Source organism: Marmota monax, unplaced genomic scaffold, assembly GCF_021218885.2.
Source record: "Marmota monax isolate L192 unplaced genomic scaffold, Marmota_monax_Labrador192_F-V1.1 WCK01_AAM20220418_F8-fsc00027, whole genome shotgun sequence".
NCBI classification, from domain to species: domain Eukaryota; kingdom Metazoa; phylum Chordata; class Mammalia; order Rodentia; family Sciuridae; genus Marmota; species Marmota monax.
Window position 1 is genome coordinate 12,531,053 of NW_026694617.1, and position 16,725 is coordinate 12,547,777.

At 36.7% G+C, this 16,725-nt stretch overlaps 1 protein-coding gene across 1 annotated transcript; it reads left to right on the forward strand.

The window, feature by feature from the left end:
• Positions 1-309: 309 nt before the first annotated feature.
• LOC124077951 (hyaluronidase-4) lies at positions 310-8,911 on the forward strand. Its single transcript, XM_046422521.2, has 3 exons — positions 310-1,278; positions 5,738-5,827; positions 7,341-8,911. Exons 1-3 carry the CDS (start codon positions 325-327, stop codon positions 7,740-7,742), a joined length of 1,446 nt encoding a protein of 481 aa, XP_046278477.1. The 5' UTR covers positions 310-324; the 3' UTR covers positions 7,743-8,911.
• The last annotated feature ends 7,814 nt before the right edge of the window (positions 8,912-16,725 follow it).

Genomic DNA, 16,725 nt, shown 5'->3' on the forward strand with positions numbered 1-16,725 from the left:
AGCCTGGTCACTATATTAGCTTCTATATTTGAATTTATTTATGGGTATCTTCAAGATTTTTATTCTGGGAAATGAATATTTTGTTATATTGTATACATGTATGAATATGTAGCAAAGAATCCCAACATTATATATAATGTATTAATACAAATATATAAAAGGCCTTAAATAAAAATGTACTTTAAAAAATATAAAAATATAATAATAATGTGAGTTCACTATTTGAGTCTTTTTTATCAAAATAATCACTACAGAAAATTAAATCTCTCCACAGGCCTTCTGGAGTACATTAAAGCAGAAGATAGCGTAAGTTTTTATCTTAACATGAAACTATTATTTGAAGGACAATTAAGGCTTTGTGTTGTTCAGCCAATACATCTTGCAACATGGGTACTCATATTTTTTATTCTGAAGTCTATCTCTTCTCTAAAACCCGCCCGACTCCCAATTTATCAAAGGAAACCTTTTATAGCTGCTTGGAATGCTCCAACAGATCAGTGTTTGATAAAGTATAATTTAAGACTGAATTTGAAAATGTTTCAGGTGATCGGAAGCCCACTGGCCAAGGCCAGGGGGCAAAATGTCACCATATTTTATGTCAACAGATTGGGATATTATCCATGGTATACATCACAGGGAGTCCCCATTAACGGGGGTCTCCCCCAGAACATAAGCTTGCAAGTGCATCTGGAAAAAGCTGACCAAGACATTAATTATTACATCCCCGCTGAAGACTTCAGTGGACTTGCTGTTATAGACTGGGAATATTGGCGACCCCAGTGGGACCGAAACTGGAACACAAAAGATGTCTACAGACAGAAGTCAAAAAAGCTTGTTTCTGATACACAAGGGAATGTATCAGCTACTGATATTGAATATTTAGCCAAAGTGACCTTTGAAGAGAGTGCAAAAGCTTTCATGAAGGAAACCATCAAATTGGGAATTAAGAGTCGACCCAAGGGCCTTTGGGGTTATTATTTATATCCCGATTGCCACAATTATAATGTTTATGCCCCAAACTACACCGGGTCATGCCCAGAAGAGGAAGTCCTGAGGAACAATGAACTCTCCTGGCTTTGGAATAGCAGTGCTGCTTTATATCCTTCTATTGGTGTCAGGAAATCCTTCGGAGACAGTGGAAATATTTTGCGCTTCTCACAATTTCGAGTGCATGAATCCATGAGGGTCTCCACCATGACATCCCATGATTATGCTCTGCCTGTATTTGTCTACACAAGACTGGGGTACAGAGATGAACCTTTGTTTTTTCTTTCTAAGGTAAGAAATTCCTTGCCCAATGGTAGGGAATTTTCTCCTCATCTCTAAAGGAAACATTTCTTTGATAATTATGAGAACACCTCACTAATGGGCTGTAAGAGCATCATTCTTCCTGGTCTATTGACTCACTTGGACTTTTCATTTATGCAAGCTGAATTTTGATGATCTTATCTATTATTATTCTTTTAGTGTATTTAGTATGGCAGGAAGCTGCTATGCTTCCTGAGAGCTGGCTTTGATTGTACTCCCTTGTGACTAGCCCTTATGGAAAATTGCTGAGATGGTTGGTGGAGAATAGTTCTGAAAATTGGAGAGGGTGTTTTAAAGTGGAGGAATTTGCTCATGCACATACAAGTGGAATGAAAGACATTCCTGCTTCTGTCCTCATCTTTGCAAATATCAAGAGAAGAAAAAAGCATTTTCTTTTAAAGGCATAATACCAGCTTTAATAAAAGGTATAAGGGAGGGACAACAACGTCAATGTATTTAATGCTTCTAAACTGTAAATTTTAAGTGACTAACAGTAAATTTCATGTTATGAATTTCTATCACAATTTAATTGCTTTTTTTAATTTTAAAAAGGTATGAAGGAATTGAAGATCTGCTAAATGTAGGGGAGTCTACAGATTTAGCCATCTGGGTTACTGTTGCCTTTAAAACCACAACTAATAGAAAGTTGGTAGAGTGCATGGGTTTTTAAATTCAATATTTAAATCACTAGTAGATAGTTTTATAACCTCGGTTAAAAGTTCAGGACTGCCAATTTGTGATGCAGTGATGTTTTGATATATCTTACCAGAGGCACTTCTTTTTTTCTCCAGTATTAAAAATTCCAGCTTACTGGCCTGTGTTAAAATATAAACATCTCCTCGGTGTTAGGCATCCTAAGGAGGAGGCAGAGGAAACACCCCGTGTGGGCTTGACCCTGACCTGTGGTTATCTGTGGAGTATATATGAGTAAACTATATTCATCAGAAGGAGAAATGGTGCATATGTGTGAAATATGAAAAAAATGCTATGCCGCTGGCACTACTCATGAAATAAGGAAAGAAAATGTTTCCATTGTGAACTAAAATTCATGCTACCCATAAAAATCATCCATACATAATTGAATAAGGAATAATAAGAGGCCAGGGTGGTGGTGTACACCTGTAGTCCCAGAAGCTCAGGAAGCTGAGGCAGGAGGATTGAGAGTTCAAAGCCAGCCTCAGCAACTTATCGAGGGCCTAAGCAACTCAGTGAGACCCTGTCTCTAAATAAAATATAAAAAAGGGCTGGGGATGTGGCTCAGTGGTAAAGCTGTAAATCGCCCCTGGGATCAATCCCTGGTATCAAAAAAATTAAAAAAAAAATAGAAAGAATGATAAGAGTTCAGTCCTGTTTGAAAGGTTTAAAAAAGTTATCTCAATTTTTAGAAAGTAATCTTGACTCTAGCATTGAAAGCTCAATAGAACCTTCTGTGAAGCTTTTCAATGTTTAGTTCCAGCAAGTTCCTTTCTTTAGTGATAATAAATTTACTTTTGGAAGAAACAATAAACATTAAAGTACAAAGTGTTCCTTTCAAAAACATAGTTTAGACTACTTGTACATTCTGCACATTCTGCCAGCCTTAGGTAAACTTCTTTCTTTAGTAGCAATAACTTCAGAAATGCTGCTGCTTTCTTTCACAGGAAAGAAGAAATAGCAGTTTGGGTCTCATCTCATTCTGCACTCTCTTCTGTTCTGAAAGGCAGGCTATTTTCCAAGTATTTTAAACCATAGCATACCCACCTTTGTACTCTAGCCACCATAAAAATCTGCCCACAAAATTTTAAAAATCTGAAATTCATTTGTATCAAACCCCAAAAGACCATTAAGTGCTCCCATTTCTGACTTTCCTATAGATGTCGGCTTTTTAGAACACAGACACAGACACACACACACACACACACACACACACATACAGGTAAGGTTAGAAACAGGATTTACCAGTAAGTAGCAAATCTCTTCATCTTTCTGAACCTCAGTGCCTCAGTGTCTTAATGTCAAAAACAGGACAATATCTCCTACCCTATTTGCCTAGCATAAGTCCAATGGAAATCAAATGCAAAAGAGTATATGGAAAATTGAAGCACTACAGAAATACATATCACTTTTTAACAGGCATCAAAGCCTTAAACTTAACCATGGGATATCTGAGGGAACAGCTTAAGGGAATAACAGTATCACCTTGTTTCCCGCAGAAGTTTACCTGTTCTACCTAAAAATAAATGCAACCTTTATATTAACTGATGGTGCGGTTTACAAAAATAGTGACAGGAATTTCTTTGGCTGTAGGTTTAAAGATGATTATTCCTGAAATTAATTAGTGTTTCTTTGTTAATGGGAACTCATTAGTAAGGCTCCAGCTCCCCACAGTGGGCACTTACTTACATGCATTGTGGTAAGCTTCAGAGACTGAAACCCTTTGGAGTCCTCTGGATGTCCCTACCTTACATTTCTGAAGCCTTGATTTGAGCCCAAGAATCAAGGGGAGAGGCAAGGCAGCCCTGTGCCACACTGGGACCCAGGAGGTTCATTTTGGCTACCTGGGTTTTGTTCTTTTACTTCTCTTTCATGTGACAACATAGTGTAGCTCATGCACTTAGGTGGTCCCTCCAAAGGCATTTTTTTTTTCTGTGACTTTCCTAGCAGGGTAGTGCTCTTGCTTTACTGACTTCAAAGCACAGCTGCTCTGTGATTTATTTAGCATCCTGCTCTCTGCCAGTGACAGTGCAATAATTTGGTGAGAAATTCTCAGTAATATCTGCTGTCTTCTGCTTATCTTGGTCAATGTGTACTTGAACACGTTGCCATTTGTAATCAGTCTCAATAAACTGTTTCTGATAATGACCCTCCTGAAGGACACATTGAGAAGAAACCAACATCAACTCAGATGGCATGGCTGTCACCACACACAGCCATCATTTCCATATGGATCAATAACCTATAAATACAAAATGTTTGATGACAGTGCTTTTACCTGAAGGAAAGCTGTGGGGACATCTGCCCCTCTGATCACACCATGTGATTATCACCCTGCATGCTCAGGGATGTTTCTGTGTGAGTAGAGTAAGAAGTTCTGCTAACTCATGTCTGCTAGAGCCAGCAGATGACACAGGCCCTGCAAAGTCTGTGGTCTGGGTGCTGCATGGCTGGCTTCCCTCTGCTCCTCTTCACCAGATCACTGACAGTTTTCAAAATCCTTGCTTTTGCATGACCTCACTTGAGCGTTCCCACACCTCTTCCCTTTCCTTCCATGCTGGCTCTCACCTGTTCAGCGGACATGGTAGTCTGAGGAATAGAAATGGATGTGAACCTAAAAGGAAAATTAGTTTAAAGCAAAATTTCTTCCCTTTTGAAAATGATCAAAACACTTTCCAGAAAAACAAAGTTAAAAGACCAACAATGGAAAACTTTCCATCTGATGGGTAGGCTGTGAAATGTCAGGGAAAATCATCTCTCAAGTATTGGTATCACAATAGACTGGTCAAAGCAAAATAAAATTTAAATTTTTTGGTTTTTTTTCCACCAAATGACCATTTTCTATCATTTAATCAGTGGAAATTCATCTTTGGAGTAAAAGATCAGTTTGGTATTCTAAAGAATAGGAGAATGTATTATAATTTAATAAAGTAAGAAAACTATTTCATATATTCAATTATTATTATCCCACCTCCTCAAATGCTCTAGATCTACTTAAACAATAATCTTTCAAGATGACAAAAATCAACATTTTTCTTGCTAAAATTTTGTTTTTATCTCTCTTAAACATACTTGGAAAAATCCTAGTGACTTTGCCATTGCTATATGAGTCATAAATCAAGCCCAGGAAGTCAAATACTTTGAAATTAAACATAGATAATTTCAGGGCCCAGATGCAAAGGATGGACAAAATCAAAATCCAGGAGACTTAACACTGTCCCTTTCTCTGTTTTTAGAATTGAGATTGAAACCCATCTGAGTCACTGTGGAGGTAAATTTCCACAGGGGCAAAATGGAGACCAGAACTTGCTAAGAGAATTATATTCAAAGAAGGAAAACTTTGGACTCTGTGTATCATATACATATAGCTAGTTTGTGGGTATGTGTCCCTAATCAACTTCAAATAAACAACTCTTGATGACTATTTACAGTCTAAATGTAAATAATATCCTGCTACAAAACGTTTTAAAAAATGTTTATATGCTGTTTCATATGATTATAGGGTATGATTTTGAGCACGTGTGATTATAGCTAATAACACTATGTTTATTCCTTGTAGTGATTTTGAATGTGGTTCATTCCACATTTGTGTTACTCAACAAATGTGAAGAATACTTTCTACAGAGTTTATGGGTTCAGTCCCAGCTCTGTTATATTGAACACAGACTCTAATCCTCATACCTGGTGGGTTGCTTTACATTCAAATTAATAATGAACTCTACTCTCTTCAATCTAGCAAGATCTAATTAGTACCATAGGAGAAAGTGCTGCCTTGGGAGCTGCAGGCATTGTGATTTGGGGAGACATGAATTTAACCTCATCTGAGGTAAGTAAGTACCTTGAGGGTATATATTAAGAATTTGTTCTGTTTTCCTATAGAGCTTGTTCTGACCAAAGCTCTTATGATCCCCAGGATAAACCTGTTTTAGAATAAAAGTCCAAATTAGTATCTGGTACATAATTAGGGCTCAGTAAATATTATTAGCTTTTGTAAAGATAGTAATCATGACACTGACATTTGTTGAATATTTGATATATTCTAAGGGTATAACTAAGAGATTTGTGTTTTGTTTGCTTTTGGGTTTGCCCACTTACTGGTCACCTGAGGTACTGCATATCATCTTCCTTTATAGATGAGAAGGTGAGAGAAAACTGAACTAGTTAACAGCTAGTTAGACTAATTAGTGGTGGGGCTGACATTAACTGTAGTTGGTTTGATGCTGGAGGCCTTGCTTTTAGCCATGTGAAACACTATCTTATTTTGGGATATTGAAACAGATGGTAACTTTTTAATCTCCACATTGAAGTTATTTTTTCTCTATAGTGAAATCAGCTGAAAATTAATAGTACTTAAAATAAGATATAAATGTCTTCTCAAATTTTTCCCAGGTGAGATACTATTTACTCCAAGAAATCTTTCTAGGTTTCCCCAATCCCCATTAATTGCAATCTCTTCTGTATTTCCAGATGTCGTTTGTTTATATCTCTATAGAATAATACATGTTGCCTAGAATTATAATACTAATTGATTTTTTTGAAATTTCATGATGATCTGATATCATTCTTAGAATTTTACTGGCTAAATTTGTTGCTAGTGAGACATGGTACATGAAACTGTTTATAACTGTGTCCCTCCATGAGAATTAGATACAAACTGAATGCTCAATTCCTGACTTTTCTGGCTTGATACTTCCACTCCAGCCCCCATGTGGCTCCTGAGAAGGGCTTCATCAGGAAATTGTGTGCACCACTCAGGTGGCCTCTGTTTAGAACACATAATAGGAACCACAGGCACACGAATTACCTAGGAAGTCTCACAGGCTCTCCTGTGTTTGAGTTGTGCATAGAAACTTAGAACCCAGAACAATCAATGTCGAAGCATAATTAAGAGGAAAATCCAGAATGTTCTACAATAATTCAGTGGAGCTCTAATGATGGAGTTTAGAATCTCAATCACATAGAAAGGAACCACATACCTGAAGACAGCAACTGGGTATGATTTCTAATTTGGGTTTGTTCTTTCCTTTTGGCAGCCATTAACTTGGGAGCTAGAAGGAGAGAAAAAGGGTGTTAATTGGAGGAAGGCAAGGTCCCCTTGTACTCTGGGGCCCATTTTTCAAGTTCAGTTGTTTTGGTCAACTAGAGCATCTTCTTCATCTTCTGTCCCTTAGATCTATCCCCTTTCTGATCTGAGCCCCCCAGTGCCCAGAAGCCTAGGAGTCCACCAGCTGGAACCATGCCACCAGGTCAAGTCCAGAGAGGTGCCTTGTGGGTCTCGAAGCTCTAATCCTATCGGAACTGAGAGACACACTAAAATCCATTTATTTTTACATTCCCAGGGCAACTGTACAAAGGTGAAGCAGTTTGTGAGTTCTGATTTAGGGAGCTACATAGTCAACGTGACCAGAGCGGCCGAAGTGTGCAGCCTTCACCTCTGCAGGAGTAACGGGAGGTGTATAAGGAAGACGTGGAAAGATCCCGATTACCTCCACTTGAACCCTGAAAGTTACCACATAGAGGCCTCTGAGGATGGGGAATTTACTGTGAAGGGAAAAGCATCTGATACGGACCTGACAGTGCTGGCAGAGAAATTTTCCTGTCATTGTTATCAGGGATACAAAGGGGCTGATTGCCGAGAAATGAAGGAAGCTGATGGCTGCTCTGGGGTTTCCCCTTTTCCTGGCTGGCTAATAACACTATGTTTGCTCATTTTAGCAGGTTATCAAAGCATTCAGCTGTGAAGTAATTGAGCTTAAGGGGAATTGTGTGGCCTCTAGAGTAAACCCTTAGGGAAGAAATGAAACCGATGACAATTTTTTCTTTCATAATTTCCTTTAAGAGCTATTTTAAGCAGACATTATGTATGTCCCTTAAGAAAAATAGAAACGTATTATTTTATTTGTGCCTGATTTAGTTGGAAACCAGATCTAAGAATACAAATTGGTGCCCTCCTCTCCTTAATACTTAAATCGTATTTAAATTAAAGCTAATATATTCTAGACTTTTCATGAATGTATGTACATGGAAGCATGCATATAAATATTAAATTATTGATTTCAAAGACTATTTTTCTAGCTAGCAATTTATTTAAGGATAGATCACTAAGTAATCATCTGATTCATCTCAGGGGTCACCACCTCAAGGCATGACCTAGTCAACTGATCCATCAAAGAAGATCAAATGCAGAATTTCCATTCCAGCCTCCACTCCACCCTAGGCTTCTGCTTCCCACCTAGACTTATCGAGTTACAGAATCACTCTTGACATGGATTCTCCTGAGAAGGTGGGAACTGAGGCAAGGGGAGTTGCCCTCAGCTCATTGCAAAGGTTATCTATTCAATCTGGTGCCTCTCTCCCTCATGGGAGTCCTTCTCTCACAGATCAGAATACTGTGAAAGACTTTGGAAAAATATTCTTGCTTGCCTAGACTGGTGATGCTGTAGATTCAAAAGTTGAAGCTGTGTGAATAAAAATGCGTTTGGTAACTTTTGCAAACAAAAATCATTATTAAAAAGAGATTTAATGAATGACATTTAAGGGACCCAGAAGTGCTGTTGAAATGAAGGTATGTGAAAATATTAAAATACTTTTTCTTGGCATGCTTTCATCTCCCAATATATATGAGTTCGGAGTAGGGGATTTAGAGTCTCTTTGAATCTAATTGGAATCATGGCTTCACTGCCTATCGGTTATATGATTTCGGGAAAGTTATTTATGTTCCAATTTTTTTTTTCATCTGAAATTTGGAAATATAATTCCTACCTTGGTAAGTTTTTCTGAAGAGTGAATGCAATAATACATCCCTTGCATGCTTGGACTTTTAGCTGTTAGTACATGTTGCTGATTCAAAAGGATCTCTTGATTGACAAAGTAATGGAAAAGCTCAGAATAAAACAGAGTCTTGAACAATTTCCTGTTTCTGATTCTGTGTTCTGTTTATAATCACTTGTGATTTGTGTTGTGCTTGTGGGAGACACCTTCAATGTCTTCAGGATTTCCTTTCCTGAAGACAATCTAATGGGAAGATAAACTTTTTGAGATTTCACTAGTCACCTCATGAGAAAAGACTTTCCAGGTCACTCCTACTTCATTTATTCATTCATTCACCAATTTCTTCACTAATCAATTTATTGAGCATAGCCATTTTCTAGGCTTTGGCATACATCCTTGGAAAAAACAGACAAGGGTCCTTGCCTGCTTTTAACTTACATTCTAGCTGAGACAGACAGACATTAATTACACAGGTAAGTGATTTATATCATATGTTAGAAGGGGGTGAGATCTATGAGAAAGAAAATACAGCAGAGAGCAAAGTGGCAGTGGGTGGAATTCCCACGTGCTGGTCCTCATCAAGGAGAAAGTTAGCTCAGAGGATACTTGGGGGAAGGATATTTCTGGGAGATGAGACAGCCTGTGCAAATTTGGTATGGGCCTGGTGTATTCAAGAAAGATCACTGAGGCCACCAGGACTGGAGTATTTTCCTTCACCATCAATTTCTCTATGCTTGTTCTTTGGTCCATTGCACTATTGCCATCTGACACAGAATATATTACATATGTGTTTATTTTCTGTTTTTGCTAGGCCTGGCGTGGTGGTGCATGCCTGTAATCCCAGTGGCTGGGGGGGGGGGCAGAGGCAGGAGGATTGCCAGTTCAAAGCCAGCCTCAGCAACTTAGTGAGGCCCTAAGCACCTCAGCAAGACCCTATCTCAAAATAAAATTTAAAAATGTGGCCTAGTGGTTGAGCACCCTGGGTTTAATCTCTGGTACCAAAACAAGACAAAACAAACTTATGAACTATTTTCTGTTTTTGCTCACTAGAATGTAAACTAGGAAAGTGAGCTTCATTGTGTTCACTGCTAGAACACTATTTGCTATTGCTTGGCTGCCTGGCACATATTCAGTGTTTAGGAAGCATTGATAAGTGGAGCAATCAATGCAGAAACCTGAATCAGTGGAACCTATAAATGTACAATGATTTTAAAAGAATTCCCTTTACTGCACATCAATAGTAAGTTATTGTCATTCTGAAGCATTACTGTTTTACTCCTATTCTAGCACATAAACCTACGAAATCAGTCTAACTAGCCTATGAAAAGTTCAGACTTAGAGAGAATAAGTCACAAGGCAAACTCAGGCAACCAGTACAGAGCCCAATCTGGAATTCCAGTTGCTAAGTTTTCCTTCCATTATAACTTTGTATTCCTTGTCATGTAATTAAATCCAAAACATTTGTTTGGTTTCAACTATGAATTTAATGCATTTTAATTTTTCTTAATTTAGGCCACTCCTACTAGTTATGTTCAATCCATTTCTGGATCTTTCAGCTGTAGGTTCTCTGTGGATTTAATGTGGTTCACTGCTTCTGGATAGGAAATCCACCTTTAAGGCTGCTTAATGACCTTAGCTTCTTAGGAGCATTCTAACTTCCCTTTATGGAAACAACAAGGTATTTACTCAGTCTCTCCACTCTTTGCTGTTTTTTTAAATATAAATATATAATAATGATATCTTTTGTCTTTTTATGCATGTTTAATGACATAAACTAGGAAACAGTATAAAAAACAACACATAAAAAACCCTATCTCAAATGTTAGGTATTATCTATCAAGTGCTTTGAATGTTGGTCCTCATCAAAGCTGTGATGTTATCTTTATTTGGAAGTATAAAAAATTACATATGACTCAAGAGGAGTGGAATCACTTACAAAATGTCACACAGGAGTACCCAGTTCTTGAATCTTTTCTTTTGAAACTTAAACTAGTTATCTTTCTATCATATCTCAGCATAAAATGTAAAGGATGTATTTGTACTCATTCAATCCTTTAACCAAATTACAGAGAAATATGAACCACAAATACACTGTATTACCAGGTATTCGGGATTTTTTTTCCCTTTGGAAGAAAAATTCTTAAATTAACCAATCTACTGGCAATGTATCCATTTGATATACTCTAAATATCATTTACTGATAATGTAAAGCAGGTATCTTAGAAAGATGACCAGTTCCAGTCCTAGGACTTTAAATGTACATGATGAATTGAAATATCATTATAATATACGGTAAGACCACAACCAGTGAACAGAAGGGTTATATGAAAAGCACTCAGGAATCAACTTAAAGAGTCTCCCACTGCCAAAGGTGGGAAAACAGCTAAAGAAATTTGAAGACACCTAAAGAACTAATTGCAATGGGACAATATAGTTCTATTCTTAGAAGATCCAAAATGCTCACCAGAAGACTTCTAGAGGTGATAACAAATTCAGTGAAGTGTAAGGGAATGAAATAAACATTAAAAAACAATAGCTTTTCTATACTCAAAAATAAATCTAATAAAAAAGAAATCAGGATAACAATTCTGTTCACAATAACCTTTAAAAAATGAAAAATATAGCAACCTAGGAATAAATCTAAAAAAAGAAGTGAAAGACCTTTAAAACAAAAATTACAGAATAATGAAAACAGAAATTAAAAAAGACACTAGAAGATGGAAAGACTATCCATGTTCATTAATAGTCAGAATTAATATCATTAAAATGACAATATTATCCAAAGTGAAAATTCTATTGGTATTTTGGTGATCTCAACCAAAATACCAATGGCATTTTTTATGGAGCTAGGAAAAAAACAGTCCTAAAATTCACACAGAAAAATAAAAAGACTCAGAATATCCAAAGCAATCCTAAACAAAAAAAGAAATAATGCTGGGTTTATCAGAGTACCCATTTCAATTTATGCTTCAGAGCTCTAGTAACAAAAACTGCACGGCACTGGCATAATAGACACAGACCAAAGAACCAGAATAGAAGACACAGAGACAAACCCACATAGATACAGTTTTCTGATATCTGACAAAGGCACCAAAAACACATGTTGAAGAAAAGACAGCCATCTTAACAAATGCTGCTGGGAAAACTGGATATTTTTATTTAGAAAATAAAAGTAGTTCCTTATCTCTTACCCTATAAAGTCAAGTCAAAATAGATCATAGATCTAGAAATCAGATCAGAAATTTTATAATTGTTACCTAGGGATAGCACTCCAACACACAGATGCAAGCACAAAGATCCAACACAGAAATCTCAACAAGATTCTTATGGCTTAAGAAATAGTACCAAGAATTAATAAATTAGATGGTATCAATGTTAACCCTTCTTTATAGGAAAGGACATGATTAATAACAAGAAGAGAGCCTTCAGACAGAGAGAAAATTTGCCAGCTACTCTTCTAACAGAGGATTAATACCTGGAATATATGAAGAACTAAAAACAAAACAAAACAAAACAAAACCCTTAACACCAGAAAACAAAAAATCACATCAGTAAATTGACCAAAGAGCTAAATAGACATTTGAGAAGGAAGGAAGAATTTCAAATGGCCAACATCTTTAGCAATCAGGGAAATGAAAATCAAACCTAGACTGAGATGTTTTCTCACTCCAGTTAGGAGGACAATCATCAATAACACAAATAATAATAAATGTTGGCATGGATGTGGAGAAAAAGGAACACTTATACATTGTTGGTGGAACTGCAAATTAGTTCAACCACTATGAAAATCAGTATAGCGATTCCTCAAAAGACTAGGAATGGAATCACCATATGACCAAGCTATACCACTCCTCAGCCTTTATACAAAAGAATTAAAGTCAGCATACTACAGCTCTATACACATTCTTCTTTATGGCAGTGCAATTCATGATAGCCAAATTATGGAACCAGTTTAGGTGTCCATCAACAGATGAGTAGATAAAGAAAATGTGGTACATAGACATCATTTTAGTCAGCTTTGCATCACTGTGACCAAAAGACCTAACAGGAAGAATTTAAAGGAGGAAAAGTTTATTTTGGTTCATGATTTCAGTGGTTTGGTCAGTGACCATGGGGCCACTGACTCAATGGCTCTGGGCCTAAGATGAGGCAGAACAACACAGTGGAAAGGCATGACCAAGGAAAGCAGCTCAGGATGTGACAGGCAGAAAAGGGGGGAGAGAGAGAGAGAGAGAGAGAGAGAGAGAGAGAGAGAGAGATATCAGCTAACCAGGGACAAAATATAAACCTCAAAGTTATATCCCTAATAAACCTACCTCCTCAAGCCACATCTCACCTCCCTATAGTTACCATCCAGTTAATGTATATCATTGGATTAATCCACTGATAATGTCATAACATCTCTTAATCCAATCATTTCGCCTCTGAACATTCTTGCATTGTCTCACAGATGAGTTTTTTATGGATACCTCAAATCCAAACCATAGCATATCAACAGAGTTTTATTTGTTCTCGAATTAGAACAAAATTATGCGATTTGCAGGAAAACAGATGGAACGAGAAAGCACCATGTTAAATGAAATAAGCCAGACTTAGAAGGTCAAGGGTTGTATATTTTCCCTTACATGTGAAAACTAAAAAGGAAAAAGTAAAAATAGGGACCTCATAAAAATAGAAGGGAGGCCAGAAGAGTAGAGGAACAGGATCTAGATGAGGTAGGAGGAGAGAGAGAGAAAAAAAGAGGTACTGGGGATGATATTGATAAAATTATGTTACATGTATGTAACAATATGTCACAATGAATCACACCATTATGTATAATCATAATGCACCAACAAAAATGGGAAGAAAGAAAGAAAGATAGAAATACCTACAGAGTTGAAATATATCAGGTATATTTAAGATTATATTATTTAAAAAAACTTGAAAAAATTAAAAGTTATAGAAAATTCGTATGTGAACTGGACACACTGTTTCCTTCTGAGGGCCCAGGTGCCATCATTTATTTTCTTCTAGTATCACTTTGTGCAAACTTGAAATGGGGGTTTGTTCTCTGTGACTGGAAAGTAAAAGCTCTTTGGTTATCATTGGGGCTACTTACTGCCTTCTGCCCCACTAAAATACCTAGTATCGTGATTCCTTTGATGAATCAGTTTGACTGAGTCACAGGATGCATATAATTTGGTTAAACATTATTCTGGATGCATCTGCAAGGGTGTTTCTGGATGAGATTGACATTTGAATGGTAGGATAAGTAGAGAAGATTGTCCTTTCTAATATGGATAGGCCTCATCCAATCTGTTAAAGACCTGAGTATAAAAAAAGGGCAGAGTAAGGGAAAATTCAACTGTCTTTGTCCTGGGACATTGATTTTTTTTTCCTGCCTTCAGATTTGGACTCAGACTAGAACTATATCAATAAATCTCCTGGTTCTTAGACCTTTAGACGCAGACTGGAATGATTACCATCAGCTCTCTTGGGTCTCTACCTTGTTGCCTGCAGCTCTTAGGGCTTCTCCGTCTGAATAATTGTGAACACTTAATTATAATATGTCAATCTCAGTCTATCTTACAAATGTGTCCGCTATTGGTTCCGTTTTTCTATAGAATGGAAACTAATATATTGAGAAAAGCTCTCAAATATATTGTTACTTCCAAAAGACAAGCATTAGCAAGGATGCAGAGAAATTGGAACCCTTACTCACTGTTGATGGAAATAAGAAATGGTGTAGCTACTATAGAAAACAGCATGGAAGTTTCTTAAAAATTAAAAATAGGATTATCTTACTACCCAGCAGTATTACTTTGGGGTATTCATTCAAAAGAGTTGAAATCAGAGGGCTGGGGCATAGCTCAGTAGTACAACAATTGCTCAGCATGTTCAAGGCCCTGGATTTGATCTCTAGCAACACACACACACACACACACACACACACACAAACACACACAGAGAATTGAAATAAAAATCTTAAAGAGATACTAGCCCTCCCATGTTTAGTGAAACACTATTTACAACAGACAATATGTTGAAATGCCAGAAAGATTTATCAACAGACAAATGGATAAAGTATATAGTGAATGTTGTATTTCTAATGTATTACTTGTTACATTGCGCCTAAGAACAACAGGGTGCTAGGTCCCTCCACTAAAGAACAAAAAATTTTCTAATTTTAATTTGTGTGTATTCTTGCCATTTATACAGTTAAGAAATTTATCTTTACTTCCTTTTCTACTTAAGAAGGGAACAAGATAGGAAAAAATTATCTTTTTTTGCCACCACTGTATCCTGCACAAAGGGCACGTTCTCATATCTGTATTATCCCAGTCACTGAAACTTCCTCAAGGGTGGCGACTGTCTTGTTCACTCCTATCCTCCAAGGCCAAGCTCAGATTAGGTGCACAGAAGCTGTTTTAAAAATGTTTGTTGGATAAAACAGAATATAAAGATTCAGTTATTCCTGATCCATGATGAAAAAAAAAAAAACACTTGGAGAGTTGTCACAATATTGTCACAACATTCCTGGGCCTACGACCTACATTCAAAAAGATCTCTAATTCACTATATTATGAATTTCTACAAAAACATGCACATTAAAATAAATAACAAGAAAAGAAGAAGTAATGGGAAGAGCAGTAATTGGAGTTCTGGTTCATATCTTGAATAGTAGCAGTAGAAACAACTAGATTGTCCTCAGGAGTCATGAGAATCATAACAAGATGTTAATCTTTCTTTCTTTCCTCTTTTCTCTCCTCTATCCACCCTACCTTCATTATTTCTCCACTCCTTCCAGTTAAATTGCATTTCTGTTCCATATTTTGGCCTCCCAAATTAAACATGATGACTGTATTTATTGTATGAAATTTATTTAGATTTAGAAGCATAAATCTTTTGCTTTTTCTTTCCTCATTCTACCTTTTTCCTTTTATATATCAAAATGTCTTTCTAGCTTATTTTTCCTTTTTTAAAAAATATTTTTAGTTGTTAATGGACTTTTATTTTATTTATTTGTATGTGGTGCTGAGAATCGAACCCAGTACCTCATTCATGCTAGGCAAGCACTTTACCACTGAGCCACAACCCCAGTCCCCACCTTTTTTTTGTTTTTGTTTTTGTTACTGGGGATTGAACCCACAGTTCCTTTACCACTAAACTACACCTCTATTTCTTTTCATTTTTTATTTTGAAGTAGGGTCTTGCTAAATTGCTGAGGCTGGCCTGAAACTTGTGAAACCCAGCTTCAGCCTGCTGGGTTGCTGGGATTACAGGCATGCACCATTACACCTGACACTTTCCTTCTTACGGAAAGTCAATCTTTTAGAGTTCCATTACAACAATACATTTTTAGAGCATTTTCATCAACCCCTAAAAACCCTTGGGCCCATTAGTGGTTAGTATGCATTTTCTCACATACCTCAAAAATTTTATAGAAATACTAAGCTACTATGTCTCTGCAGATTTGCCTATTCTTGATATTTCATACAAATAAAGTCAGAAAATATGTGACTTTCTTTAACTGGCTTCTTTCACTTAGCATAATGTCTTCGGATTTCACTCATTTTTGTACCATATATTTATACTTAATTTCTTTTTATTGGGTTATTTTTATTTTTTGGCCATGATTTTGTTTTCTTTTTGAGATGGCATCTCAGTATGTTTCTTAGGCTGGTCTCAACCACCTAGATTCAAATGATCCTTCTGGCTCAGCCTTTGTAGTAACTGAGACTACAGGTAGACAGACATACTAATGTACCTGGCTTATCTTTTATTAATAATGCTACAAGCATTTGTGTGTGTGTGTGCGTGTGTGTGTATGTGTGTATATTTGTGTCTGAATGTGTGTTATATTACATACCTAGAAATAGAATTGCTAGGTCATACGTAATTTTATGTTTAACTGTTTTTTAGAGTAGTTTCACCATATTGCATTCCTCTATGTATGAAAGTTTGGATTTC

Bases quoted from the DNA above. Each gene is read 5' to 3' on its own strand.
- LOC124077951 (XM_046422521.2), top strand. From the start codon at position 325: ATGAAACTATTATTTGAAGGACAATTAAGGCTTTGTGTTGTTCAGCCA. The intron at 1,279-5,737 runs GTAAGAAATTCC...TCTTCAATCTAG, and splicing joins CTTTGTTTTTTCTTTCTAAG to CAAGATCTAATTAGTACCAT. The intron at 5,828-7,340 runs GTAAGTAAGTAC...TTACATTCCCAG, and splicing joins TGAATTTAACCTCATCTGAG to GGCAACTGTACAAAGGTGAA.